This window comes from Marasmius oreades, chromosome 7 (genome assembly GCF_018924745.1).
Source record: "Marasmius oreades isolate 03SP1 chromosome 7, whole genome shotgun sequence".
NCBI lineage: Eukaryota > Fungi > Basidiomycota > Agaricomycetes > Agaricales > Marasmiaceae > Marasmius > Marasmius oreades.
This window is the reverse complement of record NC_057329.1, coordinates 432,356-448,259: the sequence shown is the minus strand read 5'-3', so window position 1 is coordinate 448,259 and position 15,904 is coordinate 432,356. Positions and strand designations below refer to the sequence as shown.

At 43.4% G+C, this 15,904-nt stretch overlaps 4 protein-coding genes across 4 annotated transcripts; 2 read left to right on the top strand and 2 right to left on the bottom strand.

Annotated features, from left to right (window-relative positions):
* Positions 1–579: 579 nt before the first annotated feature.
* On the bottom strand, positions 580–2,294 carry E1B28_010840 (uncharacterized protein; the record flags this gene model as incomplete). The annotated part of the gene is made up of 14 exons (XM_043155820.1): positions 580–790; positions 849–874; positions 945–985; positions 1,038–1,064; positions 1,127–1,174; positions 1,230–1,268; positions 1,327–1,422; positions 1,475–1,606; positions 1,659–1,691; positions 1,748–1,807; positions 1,862–2,014; positions 2,063–2,072; positions 2,125–2,224; positions 2,281–2,294. 14 exons carry the CDS (start codon positions 2,292–2,294, stop codon positions 580–582), a joined length of 990 nt encoding a protein of 329 aa, XP_043005602.1.
* A 1,565-nt stretch (positions 2,295–3,859) lies between these two features.
* E1B28_010839 (uncharacterized protein) lies at positions 3,860–4,263 on the top strand (the record flags this gene model as incomplete). The annotated part of the gene is made up of 3 exons (XM_043155819.1): positions 3,860–3,873; positions 3,927–4,102; positions 4,151–4,263. 3 exons carry the CDS (start codon positions 3,860–3,862, stop codon positions 4,261–4,263), a joined length of 303 nt encoding a protein of 100 aa, XP_043005601.1.
* Positions 4,264–4,285: 22 nt separating this feature from the next.
* Positions 4,286–4,765, top strand: E1B28_010838 (uncharacterized protein; the record flags this gene model as incomplete). The annotated part of the gene is made up of 2 exons (XM_043155818.1): positions 4,286–4,654; positions 4,703–4,765. The coding sequence occupies 2 exons, from the start codon at positions 4,286–4,288 to the stop codon at positions 4,763–4,765; spliced, it is 432 nt and encodes a 143-aa protein (XP_043005600.1).
* A 1,700-nt stretch (positions 4,766–6,465) lies between these two features.
* On the bottom strand, positions 6,466–6,786 carry E1B28_010837 (uncharacterized protein; the record flags this gene model as incomplete). Its single annotated transcript, XM_043155817.1, has 1 exon — positions 6,466–6,786. The coding sequence occupies one exon, from the start codon at positions 6,784–6,786 to the stop codon at positions 6,466–6,468; it is 321 nt and encodes a 106-aa protein (XP_043005599.1).
* Between the last annotated feature and the right edge of the window lie 9,118 nt (positions 6,787–15,904).

The window sequence follows — 15,904 nt, the reverse complement described above, 5'->3', positions numbered from 1 at the left end:
GATCACCAGGGATGCTATGTATGATTCGTTCATTGGGCCGATAGACTAATTATAAAGAACACTATCTCAGCAAGTCGGAGAAGTTCGACCCTCGAATTGCCTACTACCTTCCTACGAGTCCAGGTTTACTCCAATTTCCACAGGTCATGGCACGACGTAACATCATGATCGCCAGCAACTCAAATCGACTTCAGTGGCCATGAACAACGTACGATTACTGGTGCCGTTGCCGCCTGACTCGTTTCAACCAGGTTAAACGCCCTGATGAGGTTGAATGGGAATTCTGTCGGCGGACAACCCGCTAGTCCTACTATTTGGCTGTGGTCAATGCACTTCCGGTGAGAAGACGGTAGTCACCGAGACCAAAAGAACTTGATAGGTATCGACGTCTCTGTTTGTGTTGGTGGTTCCGGCTGGAGGCTGAGGCACTGATACCAAGGGTCTCGAGTGCGTTGCGGGTGAAGTCTTCGCGTAACTGAAGCAGGGGTGGCGCCAAGGGATAACTAATGATCTTGACGTTGACCCGGACTGTAAGACGATACCTCGATCTCGACTTTCAACGAAAAAATATTAATTCTACTACTCTGGACTCTGGTATAGTCGAGTCGAGAACTCCGACACCTCGAAACGATCATGTATCCTGTTAGGGACAGAACATGATCCTTCGTGTCCATTTTGTGTGAACCGGATCTGCGACAACATTTGGAAGCTCTCTGAACGTTCCCAGGCCACTTGGCGAATGTGGAGGAGGACACGACTAGTCACAAGAGAATGTATGACACGCGCGAATCTGTTTATCCGAGTCGGTCAGAGATGCTGCCAAAGACAGGTGAGAGTTCCTGACGTACGAAAACAAGAGAAAGGTCAGGTCGTACTAAAGGCATAAAACAAGTCAGTTCTCATCGTCATAACTGGCCGGTACCCCGCCAGGGCTATCAACTTACTGGAAGAATGAGATTGCCTATCATGTTTGCCAGTGAAGTTGCTGGGGGGTGGGTTTAGTGAGACAGTATTCAGCCCGGAGTGGGACACCTCACAGAACATGAACACATAGTAGGCAACACCTAGCTCCGAGTCATTTCAGATCCACAGGCACGGACAAGGAGGATTTAGTTGGTGATCGTACCATCTTGGTAAATAGCCTTGAGGAGCTCTGATCTGCCAACCCCACGATCTAGAAGGAAAACGGCATTATGTAGCTTGTACTATTGGTGGAAGGACTAACACACATGCTCGAAGACCAGGTATGAGAATCATCATAAATGTACCTAGAATAAAATGCATTAGAGCCTTGGCCTTTCAGGTAAAGATAGGTAAATGACTCACCAGAGTCATATACTAACCACAATGCCCAAAACGGCACCAAAGAAGGGTGACTGGTCAGGTAGCATCCGAAAGAAGTGTTGGATGGATCAGGTCCGACTAGTCAAAGTGATTTAAGTTCTACACAATGGCAAAAGAAGCCGAAACCTACATTTCCCGGTTCTCGAGAATTCTCCTAAAAGAACATAACAAGGCACCCAACAGCCAAGAAAGAATAAAACAAATCCTACAGCAACTGGAACACTCCTGTTCCAGACCGCCCAGACGCGGATTGTTAGGATGACTGCAAAAGGGAAGTAAACGGGGACAAATTCACAAAGTATAACGCGGCTTACCTTGAGACAAAGTCATACCGACAATATAACACCCTGTATGAACGAGTATCTCAGATCCATTAGACTATGTAGTGCAGCGTATGACCTACATCCGGCCATGTTGAAATTTAAGGTGCAATAGTGTTCGTTCAAATGTGCTCCGAAATGGTCTATGTACGGATGGTCACCATCAAAACAGACTCAGAATACACTGATAAACTCACGATCAAGAACCAATCCCATAGTATCGATGAATGGGAGATAACGTTGTATGATGTACACAACAGTCAAGAATGACCATTTCCTCATCCAAATATGCTCGATTTCGACATCGAGCTTGATAATCACGTCGTATGCAAGAAGCGCAGCGCTAACGACTGTGAAATTCAACATTCGGGTGCAGGTTATCGGCTTCGGACACGAACCATCCATATACTAAAAGAAAAAGTGAGCCTTGTCATTTAAAACCTTGTTTAACAGAGCCTACTGTGACTATGTGCTGATGGCTAAGGAAGGCCGCCGACACTGGCGTACCCGCGTGGGGATCAACCATCGTTGCAAAGGAGAACAGGTGGGAAACCGATGACCTTTGAAGAGGGGAATCAGCAATGGCATGGTATTTATTGTGAAAAGGACTGCCCACCCCCGCCGCATCATGATCAATTAATCTCCGAATGCTGATAGCACGTTCTCAGTCACTAGCAGTGAGATAGAATGGAATCGTTGACTGGCAGATTGAACGGAATCGTTAAACGCTGGATTTACTTTCGACGAGAAGCGAATAGAATGTCACGTTGAAGTCTCTTGTCTTTGCTCCGCTTCCGTACAAACAGGGTCAGCTCTTAAAACAAGACCTGTTCGCTTCCACCAGATGCCCCCAGATCTCGTATCGGCCGAGAGCCCATGCAGGATGGTACACATGCTGTAAGAGTCATGAGTGCTTAAGCCATCTACGCACAAACAATGTGGGTGTGGTGTGGCCACGTACGATTCGGTTTCCAAGAATAGTCATGATAAAAGCGCTGAGTAGAATTAAGTAGCAACAAGTTTGTCGGTGGATCGCAAACCTTTAGCGGTTCAACGTTTGAACGGCTGAGCAGATTGTGTTAACGAAAATGACTAGGTTCGACGTCCATCTTCAGCCAGCCGTGCTCCAACATAGTTCAGTCAATGCGCATGGCTATCCGGTGTGGTATGCTTGAGTTTTAATGATCACTCACTAACTGATGGGCGACACCCGCGTAAACGGAAGTTCATAAAGGTTCAGGAACCCGAAGGGAACAACAATGGAATGGAGTGGTGTTGGAATCCGACAGCTGCTTGTTTGTAAGTACTAGACTTTCTTCTGAGCTACTGAACGGGTTGAATCTTCACGGTCAGTCTCAGATAACAGCCTGCTGTAGTTTGTCTCCCATATAAGTTGGCTCTCAACAAGTGTAATTCGGCTTCGTACCAAAGGAAGCTGTTGGAGGCTTGAACTCGTTTCGTACAGGCGTTGACGACACTCTGGTAAACGCCGTTATTGGGAGGTGGCGCTGGCCCGGGAATATGCATGTTTCCCTGTGTTTCATATATCTGTGCAAGGGAGGTTTTTGGCGAGCGTTCGGCCCCATGAACATGAAACACGTACTTTCATCCAGCGACAGAAGTTTGAACGAGTAAATTTCTCAACCTGCAGATTCTACGAGTCCCAACTTGGCTTCAACCACAGACCAAACAAGTGATAACCGACTACATCTTTTCCCTCAAGTTCTTAAAAACACATGCCCTAGGAATCCGTCAAAAACTTGAACCCGCTTTAAGTCATCCTATCCTCAGTAACACCCAGCACACCTCTCTCTCCTTCGCCGAAATACACGTCTTGTCGATAAGAAAGTCAACTCCGAGGCGGTTATTTTCCGGAATAACTTGATAGAGTCGTTACGGGATGGCAGGCTGTTATACAGTTACCAATGATTATTGAAGAGTGCATTCTTGAACGTTGAAGTATTTAACACCCATCGAGACGGAGATATGGATGAACAAGAACAGGGAAGAGTGCGAGTGTTCTAGCGGGCCGTGTATCCGAAACTGACACCGCCCAGGAGGCTAATAGTAACATACAACCACCACGACCAGAACGGTCAACGTCTACCGTCTTCTTCTTTCTTTCCCTCTCGATACTCCTACTTTACTATCGAATATAAAGCGAAGAAAAGTACCTGACCAGCTGTGGAGAACTCATGTCAACGCATCGGTGGGTGACTGTTCTTGTCCAAAATTCCTCTTTTACCGACGAAGTAAAGCCAGAGGCTACCTCGAGCTGAAAAGCCCAGAAGCACCTCTATCTTTTCCAAGGCCAGTGGCATCAAGCCCACAAAATAGCTCTTCCATCGACTCTCGATTATTCAACACGTTACGGTCAATAATGCACGAATCCTGCGAGCCATGGTACGCTTTTCGAGCCTCGTTCATACTGGCTATCTGTGAGTTGTCTTTTATGTCGCTGGAACTAGACACTCACTGATCTATAGGTGTGGAACACCTCTTACATTGTCTTGTAAATTTGGAGAGGAAGGTTCGAACGAACGTAGCGGTTATTCCCTCAGCTACACAACAAATTCACCCCTCACTAGTAGCGGCGTGAATACGTCGTAGATTGTCTTTAGATGCATAGGACTCGAAAGTTTGGAGAGGAAGATTTGAGCGAACGCACCGGGTATTGCTTCAGCTATGCAACGGATTCAGCCCTCACTGGTGATGTACACCAATCCGAGAAACGTAGACCCAGCCATCCGCTCAAAACAACAGCCGCTCTCTTTCCTATTCCTTGTATCACAACAACATTTCCTCAATCTCATCAACGCGTTTATTCGTGTCACCCCCAACCCAGAGACATAGCTCACGCGTGCCACGACGTTCATGATTCTCTTGCAGCCGCGACTCCTTTGTTCATCCACCCATATCTGGATAAAGTATCGCGTCACATCCGGTCATGTGGCGAACCCGAGGGACAGTCGTGTGTGTACCTGTTACTGGTGAGTGATCGTTCCTTCCGTTCCGTCTTTTCAACTTATAAAGTCAAGACAGAGAGGATGCATCGAATCCGAAACAGTGACCGAACCACGCTGAAGGTAGATGGCGTGTGAACCATCTGCAGGAACGGTGCCGAACGCATGGAGGCTGTGAACGCAGCGAGCCGGCATTCTTTTCGTACTGGCCATCTGCGAGCCTTCCCTTCTGCCATGGGAACCCTTGCTTACCTTCTTTGTTGTGTAGTAAGTCGTGAATTGTGATCAAACAATGCACCACCCTCAATCTCGACAGGGCGAATGAAAAGAAATCTGCGATCTTGACCCTCCGACTCTAACGCAGCGGACAGAAACGCATTCCCGGGCCTTTGTGCAACGGCCGTTGTCTTTTTCGAGTTACCGTCTTTTAATCCACCCCACCGACCTTCTTTTCCAACGAACACGACCACGACCACGATTCAGACCACACTTTTGCCACCCCCTCCATATAGACGGATTTCTCCTTGGTAACGTGGGAGTTGACGGAACATCCGCTCATCTGGGCCCCTGAGACCCACCATAAATCCCGCTAAATGATTGATTAGCAACTGCGACCGCTATTCATTCCATAGTCATGTCTCCACTCTGTAGTCGCCTATACTTAGAGCCAGGGCCGCCACTCTGGATACATTGTATACCCACGTGTAGTATGTATTCCTCCCTTCTATTTTGTCTTTCTCCTTGGCCGAAAACCACTCAGAATTGTTTTAGTAGGACCTTCTGTCGTCCGACTTGCAGACACCTTAGCAACCACGATGTCCTTTTCACCTGCGGCTTCACACCTCGGTCATTGAAGCTGCTAACAGTTTGTGCCACTCGAATGCTTTCCGGCCCTTGTAAAGCATGTCATGGATGAGGGCAGTGGGCTAGTAGGATGGAGGAACAAGGATAGTGGTGACCAAACGTAGTTAACGTGCGTCCGTCCGGTGCTTTTCTTTCTCTTGCTGGTAGGGTAACTCAGTTATCAGGAAACCCCGGACAATTTTGTCCGTTGTCTCGAGAATAGGTGAAGAATGGCTACTCGACGATATTTGGCACCACAACTTGAACGATTCTGCAAGTGACGATCGCTCTCAACCTCGGCCAGTCGTCATAATAGTACTAACCTTTCTTCCACTGCCGTCGTCGACAGCCTGCACGACATAAGGTGGATACTTGGGCGGTAGGGAACGTGATTACGATCTTGATGGACAAGCCGGTGCCCGCCGACATCGATAATCAGTTTACGCTCACAGATTTCAGCATATGGTTGATGGAGGAGGTCTTGAGGGAATTTGATCCTTTTTTACTGCGCTTCTGCAACCTATCCCTACCTTCTTTGAGGATGGGATGCAGTGTTTGCCCCAACTCCCGGTCATCGATGCGTGTTGACTATTTGGGGTGTTCGCTAGTCCTATCCTTACACCACGTGTCGTATTCTCAACCCTCATATCTGTCTATCTTATCCTTATATTTCGGTACTTATTCTTGTATCATCTGAAAGCTCGACCGGTTTCAAACAGAAGTACTTTAGGCTTGTGGCAGGTCCAAAAGAGCTCATCGTACCCACCGTCTCTTCATTAAGAAGGTTGCTTGAAGTCCAGCCACGGCTAACAAACCAACACAATCCCTGATACAAGTGTTCATTGGCCAATCGATCAGTATGCGTGAGGAGTCAACGCCCTGCAAGCTGCAATCGATGGGTGCCGATGACGCATGAAGAGACGAACGACTGTGAACACGATTTGCGAATGAAAGAAATAATATTATGTATAAGTATACCACGACCTATGACATTTCTAAAAGGATCGGGGTGAAATGGGAAGGCGGTCAGTGTACGAAGCTGAAGCATTCTCGACAATTTGAGTAGCTAATGGAGCAGCAACTATCTTATCGAGACGTTCTATGGCCCGATCTAACGTCGGTCGCTCTTTCGGGTTATCATTCGTCAGCCATTCTCCAAACTCTTGAAGCTCGGTCTCGTAGTGAGGTTTGGCCCCTTCCTTCTCCAGCAGATAGCAGACAACATTCCCTATCGCCCAAATGTCCGCTTTCCGGGGGTCATAGGGTGGGGGTTCATCGGCTTCGTTGACTTCATTGAACGCAATCGTCTGGGTCATAATTGTGCCATACCTGAACCTCTGGTGCCACACACCTGCATGTGCCAGTGACACCAAAAAGAACACAGCTTCGCCCGCCGTTCACGACAGACCCAAGGTCGAGAACGGTGAGATCAGGAGAGTCGTGGTTGATGGCTAAGTTCTGGTGCTTGATGTCAAGGTGATAATACCCATGAGAATGGAGAAATCGGATGGCCTCACAAAGCTGGCGAGTGATTCGGTGAATGGTATCGCCGCAAAATCGCGATCCCTCTGCTTGCATCAAGTTAAAGCCGTAATCTGGTCACCACGAAATCGGGACCAAAATGTCCATATACTGATCGATACCGTCAGCCATCGTTAGTGCCTCTCAAATTGACGTTACCTGGTATGGACCTGAAATTCAAGTTCAAATCTAATATATGTTGAACTAATCGTTTAACATGTGACCGTGTCAGTCACAAGACTTAGACACAAGACTCCATAGACATTAGTAGTTACTCATGTACATACATCTGTCACTATATTTACACTATCATTCACATGGATAGTTTACTTATCTACCAATAGCTTATAGACCTCACAGTAGATGACTGGACATTCTCTCACATCTACTTATATCTACCAATAGCTATATGACCTCGAGAGATAACAAGAACCTTGTTACTCAGACACATTCATTAAGCACTATCTTTAGTTCTAACTCACACAGACGTGCTTAGCACGACATAGTATGACATACCTATTATTATACCTACAAGGTAGTATAAAAGCTAAGTAGTAACAGCATGTAACGATAGGCTGTTCTATACGAATATCCTACCACTTAACTCTAACCAAGTTACTGTCTCAAGTCCCTTACAAAGTAAGTCATACCACTGTGCATCTAGGCTGACAGCCTTTGCACCCTGCTTTCAACAGGTTATGGGCCCCGAACGCCACAGACTTCCTAGTCAGTGTCAATGGCGGACAGACCTATGACCCTTTGCGGGACATAGAGAAGTTCATCAGTGGATATCGGATATGGCAAAAAGGCAAGAATTATTTCATTCATTTATTTCCCTCTATACTAGCATCATGGGCCTTCACTTTCGTACAAGCCCTATATCTAAAATTTACACTTCATACTCCTCTGGTCGTGCCTGCACGCTTGTGCAACGCAGACTGAGAAGGTTTCATCCATTTACACGGATGATTCACTTGGGACAACCGTTTGGACCCCAAGTTAGATAGCTTGTAAAGTAGTCACGGTCACTTTCGTATTTAAATAAGTAAAACCTCCACTATATGCTGTCAGTCATATAAACGCTTAGTAGTTTATAAGTTTGTTGTTTTGGGATCGCTCGTTGGACAATGCTTAAGCATGAACCTGCGGGTTTCATGTGAGAAAGCTTGTGTAACTGACGCAGATTAATCAACAAATTTTAAAACAAAAAGCTTTCTATTGGCATATAGATTTTTTACTATACATAGTGAGTCCGGGATTGAGACCGGATCACTGAAGTGACACATGACACATGGAATTAGTTATCTTAATTGATAACGACCGTTTGTGGCCAAACGGACTCATAATCTATAGAAAGACAGATTGTTTAAAAGCCTTTGCTTACAATCATATTTCTTTTAGCAAATGTCTTCCTCCGAAGAACAAGGTGTTTACGTCAAAACTCCCACTGGCTTTAATGTTCCAGTAGTCTCTGGTTCTAACAAAGCCTTCTCTGTAAAGAATGATCCAGAATCAGACTTCCTTGTTGCCAATTATAGGCAATATCCTCTCTATACCCAAATGGTTAATAACGCCGAAACTCCTTCTACTGCCGGAATCTCCGTCATCCCGATCTTCGATGGAAATGCACGCAAATGGGAAGAGTTTTCTGATACATTCACAAACTACTGTAGAGTTCAGAAATGTGTAACAGCATTGACTACTGCGGCACCTTCTATTGCTGCCACCGATCATGCCACGTATCACACTTCCGTCTCTAATTACAACACTTGGTCTGAGAAAAATGAGCAAGCCCTTGGTTACCTCCATCTTCGCACTTCAAAAGCTATTAGAATTTCATACGGCAAAGACAAAACCGCTATGCAATTCTTTGATGCATTGAAGCTGGCATTCAAATCAAATAAAGTTGCCAGTGCGAATGAAGAATATATTAAATATAACAATATATTCATTCAGGATGGTGTAAATCCAATACCTGCCATTACCCAGATCACTTCCCATGCAGCTAGACTTCAGGAGAAAGGATACCCACTTGAGGATAAACTCATCGCTTTCCAAATAGTTAGCAAGTTACCTCCTTCCTTCGGGAACGTCATTTCTATCATCAACAATCTTACGGAGCGGGAGTTTACCACTCAAAAAATTATTGAAATGGTATCCACCGAGTGGATGCAAAAACAATCGATGTCTATGGTACAATCTAATACTGCAAGAGTCACTGGACTGAAACATTTCAATCCAAACTTCCGACCAACTTGGAATAATGGTCAAAAGAATCGGAACTCCAATCCAATTCAGCAGTATAATCCTGGTGCTCAGCAGAGCAACCAGAAAAAGAACTGGAAAGGAAAAGGAAAGGGGAAGCAGCCACAACAGAATCCTGGTCAGGGTTCTAAGAAACAATTTAATAATAACAAGAAGCAGAAAGGGGGAGGAAAGAAAAATAAAAACTCTTCCGGAAATCATTCTGCCCCTGTTAAAATCAATTGTTCACAACTAGCCGATGAACTCCGATTTGTCGAAATACATATGAATCGTGTTGGCTACAATTGGGATGGAGAAGAAAGACAAATCGCGTCTACTTCAAATATTCCTAGCACTACTACCCGAGACCTACAAATGATAGGAACGTCTACAAGTCACAATCTTGGACGACCACTTCCTGATCATGAACCAGTTTCCGACCCAGATTTCAAAGACTTAATGGAAATATTTGGTAATAATCCGGATTTCTTCCAACCACCACTTGCCCGATGTACCATTAGTTCCACCGCATCTGATGTAAATCCACAATCTGAATACCAGGTTGAATTGGATACCAGATTGCTGAATACTGTTCCACCATCCCCTGTAATTATTCCTACTGCTCTTCGCTATACACAACTCGAAGCTACGCAGCAAAATTCCTTTGGAGAACCATCACGAGCAGAAATGTTAATCAATAATATGATCCACAAACTTCGGAAGAATCTTAGAAACAATATTCTACGAAACATTCTCCTCACTGATGAAGAAGCAGAAAAGGATAGTCTACTTCAAGAACTTGAGGAACTGAACGCCTCTGGGATTTACAAAATAATCCTATCGCTTAGTTCAGAAGCTGCAGATACTCATTGTCGAGAGTACAATGTCAATATCTACAGGATAGATAACATGACACCAAGACAATTTATCTTCGAAAGCCTGATGGATCAGGACACAAAAATCGAAAACATCAGGATTGAACCACCACTAATGGTTCATACTGCAGCACATCTTCATCCCTGGCAAAGCGCCAATGATATCAGACGAATAATCAGGGATATCTCTCTTGAAATCATATCAATGAATGAAATTGCTAGAAGAATCTATCCTGATTCTATACGACTCTTCAAAGATGATCAATCAAAATGGAGGGAAAATGCTCCAATTCAAGTTCGTCTCCCACAATGCTGGGAAAAGGTTGTGGAAGAAAATCTAGAATACAACGCTCTTGATTGGTATCTTCAGAAACCTTTGAAGAATACCATCAACGACTCTAATATTGATCACAACTGGCTTAATCAAGTCAGATGTGTCCAACGGTACTTTGGCCTCACAAAAACTCCTTCTGAAAATCAGGAAGGACTGTTCGAAGTACAAACACTAAACAGAATGTGCCCTGGTCGCAATCTAGAAGAAGAAGAAGCAGAAAGAATACGACGATCCAAACATTCTGCTTACTGGAATGATTGGGCAGAAGCTGATGAATATGATTCGGACACCTACTACGAGAGAGATGATCCATACCGAGTCTCTTTTGATCAATCCTCTGACACCCCAAATAATACCCCTGAAACAGGAGGATTAGTCCCACCATCTCCTGAACCTCTACCATTGCGAATCAGTTCTCGCCTTCAAGAAGAACTTTCCAATGTTCATGTCAATACAACCATTTGCTTCGAAATGACAAATTCTTCAACTCCATTATATATTCACATGGAAGAAACTTCTGATACAGAACAAGATACCTATATGGAGGAAGCATCAGATCTAGAATGCGAAGTTATCTATATATCTGATGATGAACAAGAAATATCTCTACCAGAGAATGAAACAATTGATTCGATGCCGGATCTTACGGACACCAACCCGAATCAAATCAACTTTGATGATTTTTCAATCGACAGTCCACCTACAGACTTACCCGACCCGGTCATAACACAAGAAGAGTATCTTCCTGCCATCATATCTGAACATGATGTGATAAGGACAGATCTTGATCTATCTTGGACCCCTCTTTTCATAAAGAATGGTTTTTACGTTGAACCGATGGTCGAGAAAGTTCAAAGGTTTAGAAATGATATGTTCAATCTAGAAGAAGAAGAAATTCTCAAAGAATATCATCGCAGAAGAACTGCTGGAGAGTTTGTGACATCCATAACTATAGGCCAAGGGAGCAATTCCATGGAACTCTTCTCACCTGCTCAAGAAGTAGCGTTGATTCGAAGATCCATGACACTGGCAAAAGCTTTACCAGTGAACTGCATCACAAATGAAGTTGATCTTGATGATCCACATCTCACCCCTTGGACAAGTCACAATTGGTTCCATATCAAGCGACGATTTAATCGGAGATATGAAGTTAGGCAAAAATGGCTCAAACGCAACAATTTGAAGAGGAAAAGGGAGGCATACGAGGAATGCAATAACAGATTCAATGAATCTGACTTTAACGAACATGTCAGACGCATGAATCAATTGGAGAACGACAGACATCGGTCAGCTCTGAAGAAAATTAAAAATCAGAGACAACAGCTTAAGATAGGCAAATCTGAAACGTTTTGCTATATCTGCGAATCAATTAAGCACACTCGTGCTAACTGTCCTCTCAATCCACCTCAAAGGTGTGCTCACTGCCGAAGCCCTACTCACCCTAGTAACAGTTGTCAAAAACTTCATCCAATGACTAAAGATTTCAACTGGCCACCAGTTGATACTGGTAGAAGTCCGTGGAAGAAGGAGAAAAGGATAGACTACCTAAAGAGAATGGCAGAAGAAAACAAAAGACGAATTTCCAAAACTGCAAGAATGAGTACTGGCGGACGACCCCCCAGGCCACAGCTCAGCAACAATTCACCACTACAGAAGAAATGCTATAAGTGTGGAAGCACAGAACACGTCTTCAGGTACTGTTCACAAAGAATATGCTTTAAATGCAAGCAAATAGAACATAGTTGGAAGGATTGTACGAGACATGGAGAAACTTCGCAAGGATACATCAGGAGACACCGCTTCTCTGATGGAATTTCCTACGAAGATCGACAAATGGAAGAGTCCGAGACCCCCAATGACTATCACAACTACAACGACTACGAATACAATGGTGAAGACACCTATGGTTGTGACTATGAATGCTGGCAAGATTTCTCTTTTACTTCAAAGCTTAATGCTAATCACTCACTACAGAATAACACCGATCAAACTTCTTGTATAACTACAATTGGTTATAACGATGTTTCTGTATGTAATAATATATTTGCGTTTTCTACAACTGCAATAAGTGATAAGCAAGTAAAGCAAGAGAAATGGCTACTAGATAGTGGAGCAACACATCATATGACTCCTAATATCAATGATTTTGTTGACTATCATGAATTAAGCAGCCCAATCGCAGTTCAGACTAGTGCAGGCAATGAAGCTAACATGCCTATTACTGGTCTCGGAACAGTATTCATAGAATGTCATAAAGCCAATGGCCACAAATGTGTCATAAAACTTTTTCCAGTCATGTACCAATGCCATAGTCCATATCGAATACTATCCACTGGTAAGATCGAAAAAGAAGGTTACTATACTTTATCTTACGATCAAGCAACTTCTCTCAGATCCAAGAGAGATCATTCTGAAATCCTAACTGGATATCCCAGTAATGGAACAGATAATCTCAAATAGGTTGATGGAAAGATACTCTCCAAGGAGAAATCACCTTCAATCATTATGGCTTCTCTTGCAAACATAGATTCATCTATTTGGCATAGACGTTTTGCACACGCATCTTACACCGTACTGCACAAATGTAAAACTTCATGCAAAGGTTTCACTGAATCTATGATTCGTGAACCAACTACAGGAATCTGTAGAGGTTGCGCTAAAGGAAAGATGACAGCTAAATCATACCCATCTTCTAGCAAACGCGCCTCTGAAAAACTAGAATTAGTTCATGTGGATGTACTGGAATTTCCAACTCACTCATATCAGCAAAACAAATATTGCTTGACTATGATCGATGACTTTTCCTCACTAGGATGGGTCTTCCCTATACGAAACAAGTACAATGTTTTCCAAAAGCTAAAAGAATGGAAGACATTAGTGGAAAACCTATCTAATCAACAAGTCAAGAAGCTATGCTTCGATCAAGGAGGAGAATTCTTCTCTAGGAATTCAGATGCATTCTTCAAACAACATGGAATTTCTATCCAGTCATCTGCACCTCACATACATGAACAAAATGGTCGAATAGAACATTTCAATCGGACGCTGCGAGACAAATCTGAGGCACTACGGCAACAAGCCTGTGCACCAGAGAGTTGGTGGCAATTTGCTATTGAAACGGCACTTCATGTATACAACAGAACTCCAATTCATTCCAGAAAATGGAAAACGCCTGTGGAACTTTATAGCAACAACCAACCTGATGTTTCCTACTTCAGGACGTTTGGTTGTGGGGCTTATGTTCATAATCACATAGAAGTATGCAAAAACAAACTAGCACCACGCTCAGAAGCTATGATCTTTATTGGTTACGAACCAGGATCAAAAGCTTATCGTTTTATGTGAACTACTAGCAACTCTATTGTTGTTAGCCCCAATGCTACCTTTGATGAATCATGGTTTCCTAAATGCAAACAGGAAGCACCTGGTTCTATTGAGATAGACAAATCTTCCGAACCAATCCACTCTACGCCTTTTCAACAATACCCTTACGACGGTCATGATCACAATGATCACCATCCAAATTCGAATCAAAAGGACGCTTTTGACGAATTTTGGAACCTTCCCAATGATGACTCTAACAATGAGGCTCCTACACAGGATCCTGAATGTAATATTCCTAAGGATGAACGACCTCAGGAAAAACCTCATGAACAGAATTATCCTCCACAAACTCCTCCACGAACTCATAAAAGATCTCAGAAAGTGAGAGATTTTTTACCACCTAGAGAGGTCGAACCTAGAATTCGCATACCTAGGATACAAGAAGGAAATATCTATACAGGCAATCCTCTTGAAAATCAACAACAAGGAATGCGAAGCTGGCAGAAGACAGTAAATCCACTGGGAATACCTGAAAAAATACCAGTGAAGTCGAAAGAACCTGTCATTCCTGAACAAGGGAACTCTAAAAAAGAGCTTATGACTAGACTTATTCAGGAAGGGGGAGAACAATTCATTAAAACATTTCTTTCATCCGCTATCAAACCAGATTTTGATACAGTCAAAGACTGGTCTTATTCTGAAATCCTCAACCTACGCCCAAAAGAAGAACAGATAGAATGGCTGAAAGCTTGTGGAGAAGAATTGAAATCACTAAATGAAAGACAAGTGTTTTCAGTAGTAAACCGTCCTACACACAAAAAACCAATCAAATGCAGATGGGTATTCGACAAGAAGTCGGATGGACGCTACAAAGCACGATTAGTAGCAAAAGGATTTTCACAAATCCAAGGCATAGATTATGACGAATTATTTTCACCAGTTGTACGATTTGAAACCGTACGACTACTTCTAGCATTAGCAGCACTAGAGAATTGGGAAATCTCAGCGCTTGATGTTAAAACCGCCTTTCTATATGGCGAGTTAAAGGAAGAAATCTTTATGGAACAACCAGAAGGATTCGTCAAGGATAAAGACAAGGTTTGGAAGTTACGCAAAGCATTATACGGCCTGAAGCAAGCCAGTCGAACTTGGTGGCATATGTGTACACAATCAATGATGAAAATGGGCTACACACGATGCACTTCAGATGCTGGCGTATACATCTTCCAAGAAAGCAGCAAAACCGTTATTGCCATTATTTATGTCGACGATGCCCTATTCATGGGATCCGACAAGGACCTTCTCAATAAAAAGAAGAAGGAATTTATGAAAGTCTGGGAATGCAGAGATTTAGGAGAACCAAAGGAATTTCTTCGAATGAGAATCAGGAGAGACCGCAAAAATCGAAAGATCTATCTTGATCAATGCGACTATCTTGAAAAAGTAATCCGAAGATTTGATATGACAAATGCAAAATCAGCAAGCACACCATTACCTGGTGGATACACACCGGTTACCAACATAAATACTCCAGATCCAAAACTTCGATCACAGTTCCAATCAGTAATAGGATCACTACTTTACCTCATGCTTGGAACACGACCTGACATTGCACATGCTGTTATCAAACTATCACAGCATGGCGCAAATCCATCTCGAGATCATCTTGATCGATCAAAGTATATCCTCAAATATCTTAGAGGAACTTCCAAATATACACTCACATATGATGGAAAGTCGAACATGGGATTCATGGCCTATTCTGACTCAGATTGGGCAACAGATCCTAGTAATTGAAAATCACACACTGGATATTTAATCAAGTTTGCCAACGCACCAGTCTGTTGGGTTTCACACCAACAAAAGACCATTGCATTGTCATCTACAGAAGCCGAGTACATGGCACTATCCGACTGTGCTAGACAAATTAGATGGATTGAAAACCTCTTTGGAGAAATAGGATTCCCATTAGAGTCAATTCCACTAATTGGCGACAATCAAGGATCACTATTTCTAAGCAGCAGTAACGAAGTACAAGAAAAGCGAACCAAGCACATGGACATACGCTTTCATCACATTCGTGAATGCATCAACGAAAAGAAGATCACACTCTTCTATTCTCCCACAACCGAAAAT